At 41.3% G+C, this 24,609-nt stretch overlaps 2 protein-coding genes across 13 annotated transcripts in view; one reads left to right on the top strand and one right to left on the bottom strand.

Moving 5' to 3' along the window:
• LOC136832701 (2',3'-cyclic-nucleotide 3'-phosphodiesterase-like) overlaps window positions 1–19,965 on the top strand; it is a 25,652-nt gene extending 5,687 nt beyond the window's left edge. For 6 of the 11 annotated variants that reach the window (XM_067094149.1, XM_067094150.1, XM_067094146.1 and 3 more), the window contains 6 exons: window positions 367–467; window positions 2,200–2,426; window positions 3,707–3,828; window positions 3,970–4,234; window positions 10,108–10,276; window positions 18,184–19,965. In XM_067094149.1, the coding sequence (XP_066950250.1) occupies window positions 374–467; window positions 2,200–2,426; window positions 3,707–3,828; window positions 3,970–4,234; window positions 10,108–10,276; window positions 18,184–18,884 (1,578 nt within the window). In that variant the 5' untranslated portion in view covers window positions 367–373 and the 3' untranslated portion in view covers window positions 18,885–19,965. Of the gene's footprint in view, window positions 1–366; window positions 468–2,127; window positions 2,427–3,706; window positions 3,829–3,969; window positions 4,235–10,107; window positions 10,277–18,183 lie in introns of all 11 variants that reach the window. The other 5 variants (XM_067094145.1, XM_067094142.1, XM_067094143.1 and 2 more) reach the window with 2 other exon arrangements.
• LOC136832703 (transmembrane protein 14C) lies at window positions 19,879–24,609 on the bottom strand. 2 transcript variants are annotated; one of them, XM_067094154.1, is made up of 3 exons: window positions 24,454–24,609; window positions 20,701–20,890; window positions 19,879–20,177 (listed from the first exon to the last, which is right to left on the bottom strand). In XM_067094154.1, exons 1-3 carry the CDS (start codon window positions 24,527–24,529, stop codon window positions 20,114–20,116), a joined length of 330 nt encoding a protein of 109 aa, XP_066950255.1. In that variant the 5' UTR covers window positions 24,530–24,609; the 3' UTR covers window positions 19,879–20,113. The 2 variants fall into 2 exon arrangements, with proteins under 2 accessions (XP_066950255.1, XP_066950254.1); XM_067094153.1 differs by lacking the exon at window positions 24,454–24,609 and adding an exon at window positions 23,532–23,715.

Below are 24,609 nucleotides of genomic sequence, written 5' to 3'. Positions count from 1 at the left end.
AATAACATTTCTTCCTAGTAACTGTTAAGAGTGTCATTGAATACCATATAATATGATAAGATACAGATTTCTTTGTCAATTTGAAGGCTTTGCTGTGTTATTAAAGACTGGATAATGAAAGCTAATAAATGTGGTGGTGAATTTAAATGGACAATGATTTTTCTTTTCTTGCAGTAATAATACATTTAAATGATAGATATGACATGTATCATTTAATAACTACACTCCATGTACCATAAACTTGCAGTTTGGATGTTCTTGGAATGTGTCATTTCATTTACTATGTAGTTACTCCCAGTGTTGGCAAGAATGTTCCAGAATTCTTCTAGTATGAGAGAGGTTTACAAATGCTTATCTGATCAACAGTTCTGTGATGGGATGTTTCTCTTGGTTGTGCTTCTGGAGGAGAGAGAACCTCCAAGAGGAAGAGGTGACCTTCCCATCTGTGAGCTCACCTTCTACTTCTGGTCAGATATGTTTTAGTTTTGTTTTGGGGATTAAGCACACTTTGATTAGAAAAGCTTCACATTAACATCTTTAATTTTATTTTGCTCTGAAAGATTGGGATTGCTAGCTTACACTACTCAATACCATAGTGCTGCCAGGCATACAACTTCCAGGTGTTATTAATTTATTTATTTCTTTTTTGGTCTTATAAGTGGACTGTTTTAAGAGACAAGAGTCTTCAATAGGTAAAAAGCTGTGCCAGGTGATGAAGACTGCCAAAAATAAACAGCTAAATCATCAAGAGGAATGATTTAGCTGTTTATTTTTGGCAGTGTTCATCACCCAGCACAGCTTTTTACCTATTGAAGACTCTTGTCACTTAAAACAGTCCACATATATGACCAAACAAGAAATAAATAAATTAATAAACATATGGAAGTTGTACACCTGGCAGCACTGTGGTATTGAGTAGTGTAAGCTAAGCCCTGACGACAATTGTGAGAGATTATGACAGTGCTACCAGTTCAAACTCCAACACAAGTCATTCCTCTCTTATATATAGTCTTCTCGTAATTAGCAATTGGTGACACAACTATAGCTTTTGTATGTCTTTCACTGATTATAGTTAACATCATTCTTATGAACTGTAAATGTCATATTGATTAATTTAAATTTTTTTGCTTCATTTAATATTTTACTGTAATCAAATATGAATGGTAACTGTAGAATACAGTAGCGACAAAGACATGTAAGACTATGATAATTGATTGCCCACATGAGCTGTATTCAAAAATACTATTGTACACTCGATTGAGAGGTTTGGTTAATGAAAAGCATTTAGGAAGGCTGATGATAAATGGAATTATGAAAAGACATTGGAAAGAATTTTATGGGAAAACATCTTAAGAACTGATACTTGAATAAAAATGGTACAGTATGGTTACTGTTTGTTAATAACACAAAATATTATATTTTAAAACTTCTGAATGATTTTCTGTGATAAAAGGAATGATATGTTAAAGGAAAAAATATATACTGTATGTTAAAGAAAAAAAGTATATGTTAAATAAAAAAATGTAAAAAGCTTCTACGGAGTGTTTGTAGAAAGTTTCATGACCATTTAAATTGCAATACTCTACTAGACTATGTCAGTAACTGCATTAACACCTACTGACACTTACTGTAATAGGAATGCAGTACATAGACATGGTGCATTTATATATAATATTTGATAAATGGTTAAGGACAGGTTATAAAAAACTAAACAGCATGAAGCCAAAAGTGTATGGAATTTTTATGTCCGGTTCTTGAAATCTCTTTCTGTCAAGAATATAGAAAGCGTATGACAGCCATAAAAATGATGGTAAATGTTAGATAATTAAAAAAAGATAAATGCCTGAATCAGTATAGCATAACAAAAGTTAACAGTCGGATGAGAAAATGCATAGGTTCTTTTAAAAAAGATAAAAAATTAAGTCTTCGGAAATTCCTTTACTTTGCAGTACTTATCAAAAATATGAGGACCACAGCAACTCTCCTTAGCAACCCTAGAATAGCACAAAGACCCTCCCATCCTTTACTAACGAGACTAAGAAAAAGAAAATTATATCCAGATAGTATTGTATTGTAAGTACTGTTCATTTGATCAGTTTATATTAAGGTTATTTTCACCATTTGCAGAATCTGACTCTGTTGGACAGAGAAGTACAATGGGTAAAGCCTTATCCAAAGTCAAAAGCTTTTTCTCCTCAGAAAATGGGTCTGCCATTGATATTTTACCACCTGAGGCTTTTGTGAGTCAACAGTCCTACGAGCCCCTTGCTTCTCCTAGAAGCCCGTTAATAAGGAGTAGGGGAGAACTAACACCTCCTGACACACCTGTCATACCTCCGGCAAAACGACTGAAACCCGATGAGAAATATGTTGACTTCCCATTCCTAAGGGATGATAATACTGTTGAATATATTAGGAGGAGTAAGGTTAGTACACTCAACATTTCAAGTCTTTTTATTTTATGTAGCTACCTCCCAAAGTGTAGTAACATTTTGGGGGTGGATTTTTTGTTGGAAAATCTTCACGTATAAACTTATTTTGCTCAAGCAAAGAACAGGAGTCATTCCTGAAAGAATATGGATTATATTTGCTTTCAGAGTTGAGCATTGGCACAATAAAGTGTTGTTAGGGGAAGCTCCTTACCCATATGCTATCTGTTGTCATTGTTAACCTTCACTCACAACAAGCACAGTCTCTGGACATTTACTCATGTTCTCCATTTTTTCTTGGCCACCATTCCCTGTTGAATTTAAAGTTATATGAATACACAGAGGCAGACACTGTTCTGTGTAATACACTGTAGCTGTTGGTCATTGCCCATAGGCAAGTCTGAGATGACCTGTGGGTATGCAATATGGTATGGCCCCCTTGGGCAAGTAATATGGTAGACAGGTATTGTTTTATTCCCACTTTGACAGGTGTGTTGGTGCAATGGGCCTGAGTGGACATGGTTTTGGATTTTTATTGAGTTAATTTAGCATAACATTCTTGTAGGCTACGAGTAAGAGTTAATGTCATGTAGGCTACGAGTAAGAGTTAATGTCATTATAGGTGTCGCTTCCCATAGTGTTGGAATATTCAACTGGAGAATTCACAATGCTTTGAAGACAAACTTACATTCATTGGTTAACAGTCATTCAGATGAATTTATTATTTAACCAAAGTTACTTGATTCTTGATATGAGAGCTGTTTTAACATGCAGCTTTCAAAGCTTCGGATTAACTTTTCATTTAAGTGAATGAAAAAATTAAATGTTTGGAAATTACACTACTTACCATGATATAAATAGCCCTTGTCTCATTATTATAAAATGGCTATGATAAGAAATATGTATACTGTAACTTGTTGGAAACTGCTTAGTTAACAAATGACATTGGAAGTGGAGAATTGCAGTTTAAAGCCAACCTTTCACTGCATTTTTATTACTTAAATAATATAAACTTACTGTGTACTTTCACAACCCAGCCTGTGCACTGCATGTGGTAGCTACAAGGCGTGCTAACTGTCTAAATAGTTTGAAATTGTAATTCATTAGTATTGGTCACCAACCTAAGATGATTTAACAACAGTGCATGTGGGAATTTACAGTTTGTTTACTCTAAAGTATTTTCAAATTTCATGTGGCTTCATATGATGTATGGCTAATAAGCTTAATTTTTGGTTAATAATTTAAAATACTGTAGGATAACTTTTGTTTGCTTGCAGCTCATGATCATATTGAAAGGCCTTCCTGGATCTGGGAAAAGCACTCTTGCGGAGAACATTAAGAAAGTATATGAAAACGCTGTTGTGTGCTCTGCTGATCATTTTTTCATGGTTGATGGACAGTAAGTTTGGTGTGATTATCTTATAATATTGATGCTTTAGCAATAAACTAGTGTTTGGGTCTAAGAAAAGCTGAAAATATTTGGAAAACATAGACATCTATATTCTTACTTGTTAAAATACCTTCATATTCATATTTTCAGGTACAATTTTAACCCACAAAAGCTAAAGGATGCCCATGGTAACTGCCAGAAAAAAGCAGTGCAAGCTGCCAAGAGGAACTGTAGTGTTATCATTATAGATAATACTAATATTAAAAACTGGGAGAGCTCTGTTTACTTACAAATGTGTAAGAAATATCATTATGTTGCTATAATAGTAGAACCTCAGACCCCTTGGTGTTTTGATGTACAAGAATTAGTGAGGAAAAATTCCCATGAAATAAAAGAAGAGATTATTGTGCGAAAGGTAAGGAGTTTTGCTGAAATTCTTGGCATGTGGACACTTTTCTTGCTAAGACAGTACAATAATTTTAAAGCATGTTTTTATATAAATGACTTACCAAGCAATTACATAGCCAACAGCATCCTGCCACGGCAGACCAAAAATTCAAATTTTGTGGTGGCGCTACCATCGCTAGTGTAGGTGACAGGGTCCCGCCCACTATTGAGACTGACAAGTACAACTCAGCGGGAAACATCAATTCATTTTCTGCCGGCACCCAGTCAACATCGGTGGTTTTTGGTCAGTACCTAGCATCTTTTGTTGGGTTGTTTTCCTGTATTTGGTGACGTACTCAGATTTTGTGTGGACTTTTTTGCAATTAGTGAATTATTAGGTTATTTTGTAATTTTTCACCATTTTGCCATGTCAGATTCTAGTTCTTCTAGAGTTTGGTTCTGTACAAGGGATGTAAAACTAGATTAAGTAAGATTATGTATTAAATGTAGGGGACAAGATTGTAATGGGGAGATTACTTGTCAGGAATGTCAGGATTGGGATTCTCAGCAGTAGAAGGTTTATCATTCACATCCTGATAAACTTGATAAAGGTAGGAAGAGGAAGGCTGCTCTTAGAGTGGAGCATAGAGCTAACTTAGAAGCTACTCCTTTGCCTTCATTGGCTGAGAGTAGCACTGTTTCTTCCCCACTTATCCCTTCAGTTTCTCTAGTTTTAAGTCCTCTTACTGATGTACCACGTACTCCTTTACCACCTTCCCATGCTTCTGATCCCAACACCATCGCCAGTCTCGAGTCTAGGGTTTTTTGCCAATACGGTCATGAATCTTGGTTTATCTTTCAAGGCTCTTGTTGATAAAGCTTCTGTTCCAGATATTTGTGCTACCAGTGTTCCCAGTTCAAGAAAAGTACTGAGCGAGAGTGTTGTGTTTTCTGAGAAGGCGGCTGTCTGTCCTACGGATGCTCCTAGACGAAGGTCCCTGTCCCGCTTCCCCACACTGGGGCGAAGACATACCCGAGGTCAAAGGGAGGCTGGTAGGGTTTGCCTATAGGCATTCGTCCCCTCTGTCGAGCCTGTTGCACGTTCCCTGTTGCATCGCGTTGTACTGCTTTCGCCTCGGCGAGTCTTCTTCTCATCTCCCGAACTGGATCATCTTGTTTGCAATATTTTCAGGGGTTTTGGAGATTTTCAGTTTCCTGGATTGAAGAGTTTCCTGGATTGAAGAGTGGGGGGCTTTGGCATGGAAAGTTGAAGACTGCCCAGCATTTGCAGAAGACTTTGCTTCAGACAGGCTTAATGTTCTGTATTGTGCAGACAAGGCAGTGAGGGATGGTTTGGCTGAACTTGCATTGCTATATGTGATGGGCTCGTTGAAGAAGCGAGAGCTGCGGTGCTCCTTTACTACTAAAGGAGTGACTATCCAGAAGTCAGCTCTCTTATTCACTCCGCTTGACAAGTCTTACCTTTTCCCCCAGGACACTGTTAAAGAAGCTCTTTTGGATCTGCAGAAGATATCGACTACTGATCTTCTGACCCAATCGTCGAAGCATCCCAAGGTAACTCCTGCAGTAGTTTCCAAGCCTTTTTCACCTCTGCAGCCTCAGCCCTTTCGTGGAGGAAGCTCGAGAACTCAGTCCAGACCTCACTCGAACCTTCGTCCTCCAGCGAAGTCATTTAAGAAGTCTTTGGCCAAACCAGCCACCAGTAAATGAGACCAGTGGCCTTCGTGCTCCGGTAGGTGCCAGGTTGCAACTTTTTTTGGGAGGAATGGAGTCGCAGGGGTGCAGAACCTTGGGTAGTGCGGGTTTTGAAGATGGGCTACGCCATTCCTTTCAATCAGACTCCTCCACTTTCAAAGTCGCCAATCATCTTGATGGCTTACTCGGCAGGGTCCAAGAAGTTTTCGGCCCTCGCTCAAGAGGTGGATTCTCTCCTTAGCAAAGGAGTGGTGGAGGAATTTATAGACCTTAGATCAGAGGGGTTTTACAACAGGCTTTTTGTTGTCCCCAAGGCTTCCAGGGGCTGGAGACCAGTTTTGGATGTCAGCATTCTAAAGTGTTTGTGGCGAAGATCAAGTTTCACATGGAGATGAACCGGTCTGTCATGTCGTCTCTCCATCAGGATGACTGGATGGTCACCCTGGACATGAAGGATACGTATTTTTATGTCCCCCATCCACTCGGACTCGAGGAAGTTCCTGAGGTTCGTCTTTCGGAGCCGGGTTTTCCAGCGTCGGTTGCTGTGCTTTGCCCTGTCCACAGCCCCACAGGTCTTTACCTGAATCCTTGCTCCCCTCGGAAAGTGGTTTCTTCTTTTCAGGGTCAGCGTGTCCTTATACCTGGACGATTAGCTTCTCCGCTGTCCATCAGAGGAGCAATGCACGAAGGACTTACAAAGAACCCTTTGCCTAACAAAGGAGTTAGGCATCTTGATAAATCTACAGAAGTCCCAAATGACTCCGTCTCAGAGCATTCTTTATTTGGGGATGACTCTGAACTCTTGAGTTTTCGGGCTTTCCTCTCCCCCAAGAGGGTTGAGTCGTGTCTCCAGACTGTGCAGGATTTTCTCAGTCTCTCAGCTTGTTCTGTTCTCCGGTGGGTGAGCCGTCTCGGAATCTCTTGTAGAATCTTTTGTGAGGTTGGGCAGACTTCACATGAGGCCCCTGCAATTCTTCCTGAAGGCAAATTGGTGCAGGAAGACTCAGTCAGACTCCATAGTCTTCCCAGTTATGTCGGAGATCAAGGGGGATCTCCGATGGTGGTTATCCGAGGAGAGACTTCTGGAAGGACTCTCTCTGTCTCCTCTGAAAACCAGCCTAGAAGTCTACTGATGCCTCGGACATAGGGTAGGGAGCCCTGTTAGGGAGTCAGAAGGTGTCGGAGAAGTGGACCGCAGCTCAGAAATTGCTACATATAAACGTCAGGGAGTTGAAAGCCATTCATCTGAGCCTTCAAGCTTTTTCTTCACTCGTATCGGGGAAAATAGTTGCGATTTACTTAGACAGCACCAAAGCTCTGTCCTACATTCGCAAGCAGGGGCACCCACTCTTTCACTCTCTACGAGGCAGCCAAAGAGCTTCTTCTATGGGCAGAGCAGAATCAAGTCAAGCTACTCCCCCAATTTTTGCAGGGGAAGATGAATGTTCTGGCGGACCATTTAAGCCGTGGTCACCAGGTTCTCCCTACAGAGTGGACCTTGCATTCCAGAGTCTGCAACGATCTGTGGAGGCTTTGGGGCAAGCCCTCCATAGATCTCTTTGCTACTTCAAAGAACAACAGACTTCCTCTCTTTTGCTCACCAGTCCCAGACCCTTTAGCTTGGATGACGGATGCGGTGTTTTTAGACTGGACAGGCCTAGACGTCTACTCCTTTCCCGCCCCCCTTCGGGATGATTTGGGAGGAGTTGAACAAGTTCAGTTCTCATCGGAACGTCTCAGTGACACTAAGACAGACAATCGCTCTTCAGTCCCTTGGAATTTGGCCGTGGTTTTAAAGTGGCTCGTGAGCTCCTCTTTTGAACCTCTTTGTTCTGCCTTCTTGAAGTCCCTCACTCAGAAGACTCTCTTTCTTGTAGCGCTGGCTACAGCGAGGCAAGTAAGTGAACTCCAAGCGATGGATAAGAATGAGAACGTTTCGCGTCCATGGCCCCACTTGTTTATTATGAAGAGCTTGGAGAACATTCTTGGGCCGGAAGAAGGGGAGAAATTTCTTTCCCCTGTGAGGGCCTTGTGACTTTACATCCACAGGACTGGGAAGGTCAGGGGTTCCTCTAGCAACCTCTGGTATTCGGTGAGAAACCCATCGCGCCCGCTCTCTAAGAACACCCTCTCCTTTTTCTTAAGGAGCCTTATCTCAGAAGAACATTCTCAGATTCAAGAGGACACTTTCCCGATCTTGAGGGTAAAGGCTCGTGAGGTTCGAGCTGTCGCCACTTCTCTGGCGTTCCATCATAATATGTCGTTGTCTTCCATTCTCCAATCGATTTTTTGGAGATCAAAATCTGTTTGCTACACACTACCTGAAAGACGTTGAAGCAGTTTTTGATAGTTGTATTATGTTAGGGCCTTTATCCATGGCTGGCATGGTGTTGGGAGAGGAAGCATAGGGGGCAAACTTTCCCTCTACTATCTCCTCGCCTTGCTTTTTTTAGGTGTTGAGTTGTTGGGAAGCCTGGGGGTACAAGATTACTGGAGTACCCACCAGATTTTTTATGGTTGGGGTGTTGGTTGTCTAGTTTTTATTGTGGTGTAGGTGACTGTCGTTTTTTATTCTGGTCATACCCAGGGCAAGGGCACCTCCTTTTGTCTTTGTCAGCTGTCGGTGTACCTCCACAGCTGCAAAGTACCCTCTGAAGTTGGGGCAACTCTGGCCAATATGCCATGCCCCCTACAAGTTAAGATGAACGCCGACCAGAGGCAGTATTTACTTGTAGCAGCTCTCTTACCAGGTAAGGTACAACAAGCATTGTCTCAATGCTAGCAAACTTCTAGTTCAAAGTCATCATTTTTTAATGTTCTGGATTAGTTTTATGTCCATCTAACCCACCTCCTCTCAGTGTGGAGTCAGCTATGTGATTGCTTGGTAAGTCACTTATATAGAAATGACATTTTTATAATAAAATAAAGTTTTATATATACTTACCAAGCAATTACATAATCGGAGCCCTCCCTCCTTCCCCACAGATGGACGTATTTTGGCTCAAACGAATTGATGTTTCCTGCTGAGTTGTACCTGTCAGTTCCGATAGTGGGCGGGACCCTGTCACCTACACTAGCGATGGTAGCGCCACTGCAAAATTTGAATTCTTGGTCTGCCATGGTAGGAAGCTGTTAGCTATGTAATTGCTTGGTAAATATATATAAAACTTTATTTTATTATAAAAATGTAATTTTCTTTTATTTTGTGTTATTCATAAATAAATCAAGAGGTTTGGTTTCTGGCAAATAATTTATCACTTGTATAGATGTGGTTGATTTTGAACTTGAGTCTGATCATTTATTAAAAGCACTATTGGATATTAAAACTCAAAATAAGTTCAGGACTCCTTGTTAGTTCCAATCCCTGACAAATGAGGAAGAATGAACCACTCAATAAGGACGTGCTGAACGTGTAAAATAGAAATCTCCCTAGAAACATGTTCTCCAAATTAAATAGTCCTCAGAATGTGGCAGCCTTTAATTGAGGATGAGGTTGCCACCCAGAAGATTGTCACTTGAGTTCATGTACCTATAGCGTCTGGCTTTTGTTGGTGGTCAGCCTCAAGTCCTAAGTAGACCCAATGTTGCCAAACTCTGCAGACTAAAATATGAGATTATGGTGAATATATTATTGTATGGCATTCATTCAGCATGTAGTGCATTTATAAGTACTGTTATCTGTTGATTGTGATTTAATAAGACATGATTTTATAAAAACAACGTTCTTGAGTTGCAGAGTCAGTATTTATGCTCAAATGTGACTGGGCAGACAATGTACTCTTATGTAATGTATCTTACCATTGCTGTTCTCAAGGGCGAATTGATATCACTTTAGAAGGTATTGGGTAAAGTATAAGAAATTTTGGGCTCGTAGCTTTTGTGCGTCTAGGTGAGAATATGAAGATAACAATAGAATTAAAAAAGAAAAAACATGTGGTAGTGTGTCTTGCATCTGTCCAAATAGAGAGTTTGCTGCTGTGGATGTCTAATTTCAAAAGAATTAAGTGCAACAAGATACCCAACCAGGATAACATAACAAATTGGACATAAAAGCTTAGTAGTTTAAGTCCAAAACTGGATATCCAAAATTACATCACAAGTGACACGTTTTAGTTGAGTAATTATAAATGATTGCAACACAGTCTATGCCATCTGTACTAATTTTCCCTTTCTTTTTCTTTTTAGCTGAATGACTACCAGGCAGCTCTTCCAATCTATTATGCATGGTTTCTTAACGAGCCTGATTCATTAAGAGTGTCAAAAATAGCCTGGCAATGGCTGGAAAAAGCACTTTTGGAAATTGACGATTTTTTCCGAGATTTTAAACAAATTACAAAATTGAGCTCAGTAGATGGTAAGTCAGCTTTCTTGTTTTTTGTTATTAATAATACTGTGTTAATATTACAATTTTTAAAAATCACCACTGATACTATTTGCCAATCCTTTCATTTTCACTGACATCCTTATAACCTACCAACATGTAGAAAGTATAATGCATTCCTACATACACAAACCTCTTATTTTTTATGTACATATTACTTACTGCATGAATTTTACCTGGTAAATAGAGTTATTCATGAAGGAATAAGTGGTATTCTGCTATTAGGGGTAAGTCCCATGCCAGACATCATGCCTCAGCTCAGCTTGTTAAAAACAAATTAATTTTTTTATTCCTTCATGAGTCATTGTTATCCCTCTCTTATTACTCATGACCAGGAAAATATCACTTGGAAATGGAAAAAGGAGTCAATTTCAAAAGAGTCCTCCCACCTAAGGAATGTCTAATATATAAAAGGCAGTGGTTTGTATTCTCGTAAGAACGAACATCAAATTGTAAGATTGATTTTCCTAAGTATATTAGGCCATCTGTCATAATCTCACCTCAGCTTTCCCCACATAGTCCTTGGCGCTGAAAAAAGTTCTGGGTTTCCATCAGATGAGTGGTTGGTTCCCAGCCACATACTCGCTTACCACCAGTTAACCACTTTATTATGAAATTTCGACAATCATTTCAAGTTTATGCCAGGAAAACTGAGTAGAAGGCTTTGGTTTATATATTTAAAGAAAATGCAAATGATCTTAGTTGAATCTTGGTTTAAATCACAGTTTTTGAAAGTAAATTGTATTTTTCCTAACTACACAAACCTGAGGTCCTTTACAGTAGGAATTACTTACGGTGAAGCTGGACACAGCCGTTAAACTCTCGAGCAAGGTGGTTAGGCAGTAACTACTGTCAGGTAGGTGGGAATACCTGCCTGCCCGGATGCAAACATTCTAGTTTGCCTTTCGGTCCAGATTGAGGGGTGGCATGAGGCGGTCCAGGTTCAGATTGAGGGGTGCCATGAGGCGGGCATAAAATGTAATGTGAAGGACCTCAGGTTTTATAGTCAGGAAAAATACAATTTACTTTCAAAAATTGTGATTTGTTCTGTCGTGATATACAAACCATCGGTCCTTTACATTAGGAAGACTCACTGGTTGGAAGGAGGAATCTGAGTGAGTCATTTGAACTGACTAGAGTTCTGCACACCTGGGCTACTCCTCCTGGTCGAAAGAGCGAGGAGGAGTACCATGCCTCTGACATATTGATCAGAGTGTAGGAACTACAAGATCAAATGTCAGATACTGGACCTTTTTGGCATGAGTGAGGAAACATAACTCATGCGAAATAGGCTGGGAAGAATCTTAGAGTCGGAGACAGTAAGGAAAACCCGAGATAGGGATTCCCTTATTGCCAGTCTCTCCTTCCTCACCTTGCTAGAGGAAGGAGCAGAATTGCTTCTATGATTTTAGAAGAAAAATAGAACAGGTGCTCGATGTGTAGTACTGCATCAGACACCAGATCCAGCAAGTATTGGTTTGGGTCCTATTCTCATCCTGAAGGAGGAGAAGTAGGAGGATGGGGAAGGAGGAGGAAGAGAGACCAGTCACTCTCGGTATCCTTCTCACTTCCAGAACCAACACCTTAGGCGAGATGCTACTAGCCCTCTTGAAGGAGCTGGGTAAGAAAACACAACTTGTTGAGCAGCCATCACGGGCCAAGGAAAAAAGGTTCCAAGGGCCTGTGGGCAAGACCACATCTTGCTTCCAGACCAACAGAAACTTCCGGAATGCGAGGAATGGACCAAGCCATTGACTTCGTGAGCTCTCGGGTGGAAAGTACCACTATCATTGTCGCCAGCTGCCAAGTACCTCCTTTGATCGCTTCACGAAGCCAGGAGACGGATGTTTCCTTAGACACTTCTTCCTTGGGAGAGATAGTACTAGCGAAAACATGGACGATATCCAGGTTGGGAATGTTGAGCCTTTCTGGAAAGTACCAGAGCTCCCTAATAGGACAAAGTAATGACTGATCTGGATCATCGATACAAAGTCCAAGGGAAAAAAAAAAAAAAAAAAAATCCTCCGAGGAGGAGGGGGACAAGAAGGACTCGAACCCAACAATACAGTATGCCAATGGATTCAGAGTCCACTTACGACATCTGAGGAGTCAAGGTATTGATCCCCTTCACTTGTTCTTCCATCTTCTAAGCCAAGGCTTGAGCGAGATGAGAGATGGTCCTAAGAGGGCACATCTCTATCCAACGACTCATACGGGCAAGTGCTGAGCACGGAACAGGAACCCTAAACAAGAGTCACATGCCACGCAGGGAACAGTTCCCTGGGACAACAAGACCGAACAAGCTTCTCATCCATTGCTAAATCTCGATTGAGGAGAAGGCTACTTCAGATAGAAGACTAGGTCACAAGGGCCTACGTTCTTCACAAATGAAAGGGAGAGAAGCAATCCCTGGCGGAGAAGACAAGGAAGTCCAGACTTGAAGAGCGACTCTGACCCGAGAAGAAGTTTTGTCAACGACACCCACCAGTGAAGACAGATTCAGTCCCTGGGACAGTGTTGCAGGGACTTCAAGAGTTATCCAGCTATATCCGTTGCCGCTCGGTGAGAAAGTCTATGCTTGCAAGGAAAGCTGGAAGGTCTCCCAGTCCTGAACTCATGGGGATGTACTGCCTGAAGAACCACTACTTGTGTAGCTGCTACAGGAGGTTGGGTCAAGCAGAACTCTTCTCGATGCCTCGGAAGCAGAGCTATCAGGTCAGGCGAAAGGCGAAGTCTTCCAGTATTTGTCTGTAACTTGGGGTGAACAATGCTTGTGAACCCCTAGCGAAACAGACAAATACGGAGGGAGAAACGCAGATGTTGATTTTTCCCAAAACGACAGCATGTCTTACCTGTAGCAGCCCCATGTCTTACCTGTAGCAGCCCCTGGGTCTGGTACGAAGGAGCGAGAAAACTACTGACTTTGTTGTGCAGGGAGGCAACAGAAAGACGGTAGGGATCTCTGAGTCAAGTAGTCTCTTTGTGAACCTTCGTGAAGAAAAGAGTGAACAGCACGTTCCGTCCCGATCACTCAAACCCGAGGCCGAGCTCGCCTACCAACACATCCCCACCAGGAATGTATCTGGCTAATTGAGCTATCGAGTGCGCTATAGAACACTCGAGTACCTGCAAATGTTGACAGATGAAACAGGAGGGAAAAAAAGATTCCCTCTTGTTTGTTGAGGAATGCCACTACTGCACTGTGGTTTTGTTGTTCAACAAAACCACTGAGTGTCGCAAAACTCATCCTGAATTCTTGGAAGGCCAAAAGGCTGCCTTGAGTCCAGGGTGTTGATGAGAAGGTTACTGATCGTCTCGGTTACACACCTTCAAGACAAAGTCTTACAGGTGTGCCCCTATTCCTCGATCGGTGAATCCGGAAGTACACACACAATGTGAGGAGAATATGCAAGCATATTCGAAGGTTCCTTCAATCAAGCATTAGCCTAACTCTTTCCTCATATTTCGAGAGGAAAGAAGGATGGAGGAATGGAAGCAGACCTCCATTCTCTATGGGGAAGCTTCTGCAAGATGACAGGGTACCAAGACGATTAGCTCTAGCCGGGCTGGCATTTCCTGAATCGGGAGCATGGGAGAGGAAGCGGGATGGAAGTTTGATGAAAAGAATTACCAAGACCCAAGGGAAATAGATACTTCTCCCGAAGGAATCCTCTCCCAGGTCTCGGCAATGTCGCTGCCAGCTCCAGAGACTTGATAAGTATCATTTCATCCAGGCATCTGCAGTAGAACTTCTGCCCGTTTGATACTTCTTTCTCTCTTCCCTTTTGCCCTCCTCACTTATGGAAAAGAGGGTGGAAAGAGACACAGTTATGCACACTTTCCCAGAAGGGAAGAAGAGGGCTATGTGTTCCACGATCTTCTTCTGAAGCCTGGGACTACTTACGAGTTGATGGGGGCTGGCTTGAACTCAAGGTCGGGCCAAGGTAACTAACTAAGACCCAAAGGTCTTGGCCATTGTCCAAAGGACAAGGCAGTGCCCTGGTATGAACCTTGATTACCATGGTATCTGACAAATTTCTGAAAGAAAGGCAGAACCAAGTAAAGGTTCGTTCCTAAGGGTTGAGCCAACTCAGGACTTAAAAAACCAGAGATCCAAATTAGGACAAAGTCCTCCTTCTTAGCTCCAGAATTGCCCACAGATTGCTGTCTGATATAGGAAGACCCACCAACGGACAGGACCAGTCTGCAGAAGGCAGGGTTCTTTCCAGGAATGGTCGTATCCAAGGAGAGAAAGCCTAAAAGTGAAGGATCGCCGCCTTTTGTTGCGGAAGAGAATACCCTTCATGGCAAGGAGAAGCCGAAAGAGATTCCAGTCCGGGTGAAGCAGAATCAGAACAACCTGCAGTCGCCAAGACTCTCTGAGGCAAGAAGAATTCGTACTCTGTCGAGGCAGGGGAGAACCTTGGTGTCTCAACCTGAATGAACCCCTTGTTCGAAGAAAAGTATTCATCTGGTCAAGAACGCTCTCTCAAACAAGGACCGTGGCGGCCCCTCAGGAACTGCAAGGGTTGCAAGTGATGAAGATTGTTCATTGGGGGACCTGCATTCCTGTCCTGGGGATCCTTGCGCTGACGAAAAATGAGGGCGATTGCAACTTGAAGAGGAAGACCCTCGCTGCTTCCAAAGCGTAAAACTCCTGTACCTCTCTCCTTGGAGGGAGACTTGACAGATCCCAAGAAACCCTCCTTAGCTACCTGGTTGTACAACGAGACAATCGGGGGACAGACACCCAAAGCATGCCAGGCAGCCGAACTCCGAAGACAAATTCGTCAGAGCTCTCTCTGTCCGTCTTGCGCTGACAGTTGAGAAGAAAAGAGAACAGGTGAGGAGAAAGAGTACCTCTACCTGTCCTGCTGAGCCAAGCCGATCATGCGAACGCGATCCCCGGGTTGTATGCGGTGGACTGGGAGGTAGGTGGGGGCAAGCCAAGCCAGTCTCTGCAACCAGGGACCAGGCGGGGCGAGCAAGCCGAGCCAAGCCGATCTCGTGAACACAATCGGAACTGGACAGGGCGGAACTCATCTGCCATGAACTAGCGCTAATTTCCTGAACTCTAAATTCCTTCGAGGCCGAGGCCCCTTGAGAAGAAGGTTTAAAGGAGAATTCTGTGTCTGCTGTCCTGCATGCTTGAACCCTAAGGTTCAAGACACAAGGGTGAAACCCGGCCATGCAACCGAAGCAGCTGGCAGGCAGTATCGAGACGCCCGGTGTCTCAGCACCGAGACACCTGGGTGTCTCAGCACTTTCTCTCGTCCTGTGCCTCTCACCAGGAGAGTGGTCATGATTCATAGAACTTGAGCGACCTACAGGACTCCCAAAAATCGAGAGTGGCTGCTTTTGGTTTCCTAAGAAATCGAAAAGAGCCAGGCACAGAACCAGTCTTAGACGCAGACTTCTGAGACTGGCAATGAGGATGTGGCCCCCGAAACGAGAGACGGCAGAGGAGAATGCAAATCGGTTCCCGCCTGAGGGTGGGAAGGGCCAGCAAGAGAAACTTGTCTCCCAGAAGAGAGTCAGTCCCTTAGAAGTCCCGCAGAACTCCCGAAGGGAATCTCTTCCCTGCTTCTTCTGGTGTTCACACCAATAGGATTGAGACACCAGGCTGGGAACCCGACCGAGCACTGGTAAGCACTCGGGGAGCACTTGTAGTGCTGGGAGGAAGAGCTGAGACACCTGGGTGCCTTGGCCCTTTCTCGCACACTGCTCCCGAACTGGGCCGTGGAGAGTACTCCCCAGACCAAATCAGGATACTCAGTATTCCACAGAATCTCGAGCACTTGAAGCAGCTTGCGAACGAGCGCCCAAAGCATCCCCCGTCTTAGAGGCGGAACCTCTAGGACTGGGAACGGGAGTGCAAACTGAGATCTATGAGCTCATGGCTCCCGAAACACAAAACCCAGGGGTATGCGAATTGGTTCTCTAACCCGAAGGTTAGGAAGAGCCAACGAGAAACCCACTGCCTCCTCGGAAGGAGGCAGTCCTAGATGTCCAAGGGCATCAAGAGAAAAGAAGCAGCCTTCCTCTCCTTCAGCCGACAGAGGTCTATCCGGTACCCGGGACCCCCTCGAACCTTGGGAGAGGAAGGGAAGAGGCAGGAGAAGATGAAATCAAAGATAAGTTGAAGAAGACGGTGGCTACTTCCACAGGGCGACTTCTTCACCTTCACTCCGAAATCTACAGGATGGTGGACACGAAACATCGTAACCTCCAGGGCAGCTAGGCAGGATCACATTGGAAGTGGCCCAGGACACGACTACCAGGAGAAGCAGCAGGCACGACCAGGACAGCCGATGCAGGAGCTACGGAAGCAGTTCGGAAGGCAGGAGCTACAGCAGCAGCCAGTAACGACACATGAAAGTAATCAGCAGCAACAGGAACGGTCAGGATGGCTGCAGCAGGAGACCAGGAAGAGCTGCCCAGAGGCTGTTGTTGAGTCGACAGGAGCATAACACAGGAAACAGCAGGAGCAGATGGACCACAGATATGCCAGAGGCAGTGCCACAGCATACATGAAGGCCAGCAATGACAGCAATTGATCCATATCGGCGGGAACAGAGTCGGAATGATTCCGACGTGAGACTATGCCATTCCAACCAGGTACTGTGGTCGATTCCGAAGCAACACTGAATGAACGTCAGAACTTCATGCAGAGATATCCAACTGAGATATCCAGCCAACTACTGCTGTGCCTGCGATGCTCACTGTCAACCTGAAAGAAAAAGCAAAGATGATTAGTAGAGGGAGACTCCTCTTGCTCCAAGGGGAACTGCCCTACACAGCAAGAGGAGGCCCCTTAGAAGAGGTCGCCCAACTGCCCACGCTTCCCCGCCTGTGCGGTCTTTGCCCAATAAGCAAGCAAAGAGGGTGAAGGAGAGAGATCTCTACCGAAGGAGAGATAAGGAAGAACCTACAGGGAGAGAGAATGGAGGGGATGCCACCAAGGGCGCCATGGAAGCGAAACTTACCGACGACGCCTGCAACCTCCCCCCTGCGCCCCGCAACTCTCCATAGCACAGGTGGCAAAAACAACACTCAGCACAAGTAGAAAGGAAGTAGTCATGCCCTTGTACATGGAGGGTGGGGGCCCAAGAAGGGGAGCGAACTCTTACGTCCTGATCAGTGTAGGGAAGCAAAGATAATATGTCCCAATCTAATATATCTGAACGTAAAGGGGAACGCCTTCAGTATCTAAATAAAGGGCTACTGGAAGAGAAGCATTACCACTTGGTTACGCCCCTCTAAATACTCCCTTGGCCGTTAAACCCAAGACCCAGACGCAGGGGAACGACAGCTTATGCAAGGCTATCACAAATCGTGGATTTGTATTAATAAATATCAAACACACAATACATACACAGAAATACAGAAAGATCCCACCGGGATAATAAAGAGCTTAATGATAGTCAGGCGAAGAGATCCAAAAACACATCTGCAACGCATGATGGCTGAAAGCAAACTGGAATGTTTACATCCGGGCAGGCGGGTATTCCCACCTACCTGATGGTAGTTACTGCCTAACCACCTTGCTCAACAGTTTAACGGCCATGTCCAGCTTCGCCATAAGTACTTCCTAATGTAAAGAACCGATGGTTTGTATATTGTGTCGGAACAACTGGTGTTTTTTCACAAGCCTATACTAATATTTTTGTCAGAAGTTGGTACTCTAAGAAAAAAATACTATGTTTTTAGTACTTCTTAGGTACTGTTATTTTTTGTTTGTATATTTTTAATATGCTTGACATAAGAAAGTTAGATCCAGTGGCAAACATTTCCAGTCTTAAATTAAGGTGTTAACCCTATTTTGTGAATATATAATTATATTTTTATATTAAATGCTAAAGGGTTTGTTTACGTTTCAGATATACTGCAATATTTTGTGAATGAAAACATCACCTTACACACAACCGCAAAATTTACTGGTCGTGGAAAACCACACGGATCTCTCGAGTACATAAATGATCCAGAAGTGAAGTGCGCTCTTGGCCAGTGTTACCCACTCAATATCATCGGCTTTGTAATAACACCCCGAACCTTTGGGGCTCGGATAAAATTAACAGATGAAGAATTAGAACTGTGGGGCAGTAATGACTATGAAACTCCTCCTGATAATTTAATGCGTGTGCCAGAGTTTGTTAATAAGAAGGAACCTTATACAACCACTAGTGCACATGATAATGATGATGGTGATGAAGGCAATGATAATGATAATCTTGTTGATAGTTGTGAACCAAAAATAATAATAACTCCACAGGAAATGGTGAAAAATCGATTTTGGCCGACGTCAGGAATAGGCAGCCGTGCACACATTACTTTAGGCTGTGCTTGGGGAGTGAAGCCTGTCACAACAGGTTTTGATCTGATTGATGTCATTTCTTGTGAGCAAATTGAAGAAGATAGTAAGAAACATAATGAAAATGCAATGGATGTTGATTTAGAGGACAGTGGAAGCAAGACCTACAATTTTTATGGAGCTGTGATGAAATGTTATGGAAAAGGAAGATGGGTTATATATCCAGAAGATAAAATCATTGTGGAGTCTTTGTTTTCTGCTTTTTATTAGATGTATTCACATTGCTTAGAGGTAATCTTGGTACTTCTGAAAACAAAAGTGTTTGAGTGAATGTTGTGAATTAGTCATGTTTGAGAGAGATTGTAGCTTGTACATTTTTGTAACTCACTGTAATGACCAAGATTTTTTAAAACTTTTTTTTACAGACTCATCGTACCTTAGTAAGAGTAGGCTTTTTTATTGTCTAGTCAAGTTAATGCTTAACTTTTTGTAACTTTTTACAATGTACAGGTTTTCACAACTGGAAAGATGTCACCCATAATTCATCACATTTTATCTGAATAAATTCTGATGCAGGGTAAACTGTATTATAAAAATATTAAAGACTTTTTACTTTAAATAAAAATTGTCTCATTTGTATAACGATATACCATCTTATAAGCATTTATATATCTAACGTAGATCCTTCATTTCCTTTTGCGGGTGAATACACAATCTGCAGGTGAAACAGCAATCCACTGATAGATTCATTCATTTATATTCTGGCCCATTTTCACTTAGTGCTGTCAAAAACTGTACGTAATGCTATAGTTAGTATACCAGATTGAATGCAACACTAGTAGAAAACACAGCTGAATCTGTAAAAGTTAGATTTTGGGATATCAAGGCAAGGAAGCCAAGGAAAACATTTAACCAAAGTATAATAATAAAGGGAAAGTTAATAAGCATCAATATGATGGCAACATAGTGTCTTTTGAGAGATACTATTTCTCAAAGATGTTCACTAAATTGGGATATTACAATCCCTTTTGTAGTGCATGCTGTGATTCTTCTTTGCATGGCAGAAACTCATAATGATTAGTGTACAAGGTTATAATTACATACTGGTTCCTCTATCTCGTACAACTTAGGTAAGATATTTAGGGTTCCTGTTATACATCTGGGCTTGTTTTACTTGCAAGCATGGTCTCTGTTTATTACTTGTATACTGTACACTTTAAAAATGTGTTACAAAGATACTCCTACATACAAACGGAAAAGAAAATTTGTTCATAATTTTACAAATTTATTTTTTGATGAAAAATATTCACTATGTATACTGTTGCAAAATTTAAATAAAATTAAATCAAAACCTATAGTCTAACTTTCTAATGCCGACGGCTCAGCATGCATTATACCCATACATATAAATTCCTTATTCCAACTTACTAAGACAATTGAAGAGCAAAGACTAATACAACACCAGACTACATCTAATAACCTTCCACAGTATATTTTGCTCACTCCAACTTCGTAGAAGTCAACCCAGCTGCTCTCGCTCCTAATCTTGCCACCATAGCCAAGCTGAAAATTGGGACAAATTTACACTTCTACATAAAGTTTTCACTAGAGTATTTACAACAATGTCCAAAGTTCTTAATGGTAGTTTTTAATAATAAAACTTACACCTTTCCATCATAGGACTGCATACTGAATACAGTCATCACCTGGCATATGAAAATCTAATATTTAAAATGAGAATCATGTGATCATCATTTAAAAAACCAATTAACTTACATTACCAGTTGTTTCTTAACATATACTAGAAGAGGAACTTCCCTTACCAGCTATATGAATAAATATCCAGGAATGCAAGGCAGCATGAGTGAAAAGATGACCCCACGGGGCCACTAAGCTTCATTGCGTAAATCACAGTGCAAAAGAGAATTTCAGCTGCTTAATTTACAAACTGTCAAAAGTCCATGATGAAAGGTTATATAGTACTCTGGGTATAATGAGATAGCATATTTGCATTTGTGTAGATCTTGACATGAAAGTTCTACAACCTATCATGCAGTTTATAACTACAATTCAGACAAAATCTTACCTTAAGAGAGCAATAAGGCCAGGTGGCATGAATTTCCCGGAGTTGAGGTATCGCATTCCCATCATGCCCCCTAAAACTGAGCTGGTGCCTAAAGTGAGGTAGTAGTTGGAAGGATTCTCACTTAGCTGGTATGCACCATAACCCAGGACAGAGCCGAATAGCAGGCCAGCTCCCAATGATGGCACACTACCTGGATTTTTCAAGAGAGCAATTAACAAAACTCTGAAAATAGGTATGCCTTCACAAAGCATGTTCATTGGTCATTATTTTAAAAATTGAAAAAGCAGTACACATAAAATGTCCAATTTTTAATTTTGGTAAGGTAACTATGAAGAAGTTCAAGAACCTGCAAACACAAGAAAAATTGCCTACAGTACTTTAAACAGCTATGAAAACCACAAGACAATGTATTAGCAGTGAATGAAAGAGAATTCAAGTTTTAAATTATGAAAATGGATTAAATAAAAACTGATTGAAAATGTGTAACTTTTGAAGATTAATGGCAGTTTTCCTTGATATACAAACCCAAAGTCTATTATAATCAAGCAGGTTTGTTGTTCATGCTTGGTAACAAGGTGGTTAACTAGTGGCGGGAATGTGAATAGGTGGATAAATCACCCACTCACCTGAATGGCAGTCCTCACTTTTCCTTCAGCAGGCAAGAACAAATGTGTCAATAAGAGGTGAGGCTAAGATAAGATTCTCGTTTGTATCTGTGCAGATTAAATGCAAATCCATTTTTTTTATCTGCTTTTCCTTGTCCCTATTGTGGGTAAGGATGGCAAGCATATTTTGAACATCTTTTATTTCCATCTGAAATGTCGGTACAGGAACAATCCTGAAACATGACTGATTCTTTTGTTTCAAGTTTCACTGATCAAATGGGATTTCAGAATTCAGGCCTTGCTTTAAAAACCAGCCTCAGTTCTCAGTCATGGCTGCTTTGGTGGATGTGTTAAGTCTTGTTCCCTTGATTATTTCATCTTTATTGCAAAATTTGGTGATTCCTCATTCCTTAGACTGCCCTAAGAGTAATCACCTATAAACAAAAAAAGAAGCAGCATAAGTGTAATGATTTGGTAAGTGATTACAGAGGTACTTTCCTTCAAAGTTCACACTTTCCAGCATGAAAATTGGTTTTGTTTGCTAATTATTGGCTGAGGAAGTATTGGGACCTTCATACTGTAATTTTGCGTCTTCAGATTTTCTCAAAAATTAGTGTAGACTGGAGAAGCTTTTATTCAGAAGTAACTCAACACTTTCCCTAGGGTGTCCTAGGCTTAGTCACTACCCTATTATAGGGCATTTTGGATTCAGTGGGGGGAGATTCAGGACAGGGAGATGTGGCCCCAGTGTCCTAGGTTAGGTTAGGTTAGAATTCACCCAAAACCTGTTTCTCACAGTGGTCTCCCATAATTGTAGTATGTACCTCTAAAACTAATCATTTGTTGATGATATGAACGTCAAAAGCATTCAAACAAAGAAACATAGGAAAATCATATTTTCAACTCCAGAATGTGATCACTGTTTGAAGGAAAAAATTTACCCTAAAATACTTACAAGAGCTTCAACAACAACAACAACCAAAGTAAGCACCGTACAAGATATCTGTTCATCCCTTGTCAATAGTTACCATAACTACTGTACCTTGTTACCAAGCTTCCTCAAATACACCAGCTTCCTCTCAAAGTACTCCAACCAAAAGATAAATGATTATGTTGGATTTTTCCATTTTCTACCTTTCTGACTGGTGCATTGCACTCACATCTTGTCTTTTCCCTCACCAAAAACCAAGGCTTACCACTGAGGTTCCCCATAATTAAGGGATATATGGGGAAGAAAAAGACAAACAAGTAAAAAATGCACCGAAGTTTCTTCTGCGCAACTGAGTTTTCTGTACAGCGTATAATCAAGGCCACTAAAAATAGATCTTTCTTTTGGTGTTCTCAGTATAAAGCTGTATGATCAATTATGGCTAACTTTAACGTTAAATAAAATAAAAAAACTAGTGAGGCTAGAGGGCTGCAATTTGATATGTTTGATGATTGGAGGGTGGATGATCAACGCACCAATTTAAAACCTCTAGCCTCAGTAGTGTCTACGATCTGAGGGGAGATGAACAGACAAAGCTGGCACAATAGTTTTCTTTTACAGAAAACTAAAAAATCTGGTTTTCACCAACACCCAGCAAATAGTTTTCACCAATAATAAAGGTCAGAAATACATAAAAAAAATTAGTTAAAAAATACACTCACATAACTGCTTCAGAATTAACGTAATATATTGCTACCCAAATTTATTAAAATAGCCCTATCAAGCAAGATAATTAGGGTCTGACTTAAATGTGCGTGTGTACAAGACCTTTAGTTATGCAAGGGTAGGTTAGGATGTATTCCTGGTTTAATACAGCCCCTTTTAAACAATCCAATCCATCTTGCTAACATAAAACTCATTTTTCCCAGCCCACACACCCTGCTTTCCCCCAAGTGAGCCCCATAATGTAGCATAACCCTAGCATGGGAAATCTACAAAAACCCTAAAAACATAGTGGTCTCCCCATGGGTACAGAATTAAAAAATTCTACATAACACGACATCTATGTAAGTATTCATGGAAAATCCCAAAATCCGGGTGATCTGTTGCAAGGATATTAAAAAAAATGCTAAATAAATCACAAGATATCTATTTGTGAAAACATATGATTTGTGCTCGGCGAGAAATAATTTAAGGTAGGCCTAAACCCAAAACTTACGTTTACTGCAGCCCCTCTACCCTTGGGCCACCTTCCCTTAACACAATCGAAAGCTCCATCAATGACAGGTCCTACTCACCAGCTTTAACATATCCTAAAACTCCACCAAATGCTACAGCTGTTGCGTATCCATAGCTTATGAAATCAATGCCCATCTTCTTCAGAAAAATGTAAACAATGTACAGTAGATATAATAGGAGGATGAATCTCAAGTTACTTCGGCCCGTGAACGGTGACTGCGTTCTTTGCCTTGAAATAAGATTAAGCCCCGGGTTTTCAGTTTCCTGAATGAAAATCTTTCAGATTTATTGGTTTTTAGTATGTAAATTTATTTTAAAAATATTTTATTTTGACTTTGTTTTCCTTACACAACTGTTTAATTAGATATACGCGCAGTTCTGAGATCCAACTCTTAAATGAACTTTCTTAATTCTTCTTCTTCTAAGACATTATGTAGTATCAATTAGTTTTAACAATCGAGTTTAAAATATCCCTTGCTAATTATTGTTGAAATTGTATTTATCAAGATGAAGTTATTATTAGCCGGTGGCTGCTAAAGATATACAATAAAAGATAAAAGAATTTTATGCCCTAAACTGCTATGTCATCATTACAAATCAACAACATACTGACTGACATTTGGAAGTCACGTATACCTTCTCATTGCATATGTTTACGTACAGTATATAAAACTAATGTCATGAGTGCAGTCAGATAAAGGAAGATTGTAATAGGATAATTATACTTTAATTTAAAGTAGTTATGTTTTGTATTAGAATCATCTTGTAATTTTAGCAGCACCTGGAAGAGCATGACACAAGGAATATTTTCCTCAAAATCGTCTACGTTCTGTCGCAATTTGCGATGCATACTTCTAAAATCTCATCAAAATAGCTCAATGTAACTTTGGTAATGAAAACACTTATGACGCTACGTTTCAACATTTTTATGAATCATGAAAGAGACTGATCTATCTAGGATGGCAAAGATTGAGAATTTACCTTTTCTGGCGTAACCTATTATGCCACCAGCAACTATGATTCCGGCATAGCAGTAACTCAAATAGTCGATCGCCATAGTTTAATTTGTATTCCTCACTGTATAAGTATACGCGCCAATGTCCCGGTGAGAACTGCTCAGAAAATGAATCATGAGCT

Source organism: Macrobrachium rosenbergii, chromosome 50, assembly GCF_040412425.1.
Source record: "Macrobrachium rosenbergii isolate ZJJX-2024 chromosome 50, ASM4041242v1, whole genome shotgun sequence".
Classification (NCBI taxonomy): domain Eukaryota; kingdom Metazoa; phylum Arthropoda; class Malacostraca; order Decapoda; family Palaemonidae; genus Macrobrachium; species Macrobrachium rosenbergii.
This window is presented reverse-complemented; position numbering and strand designations above follow the sequence as displayed.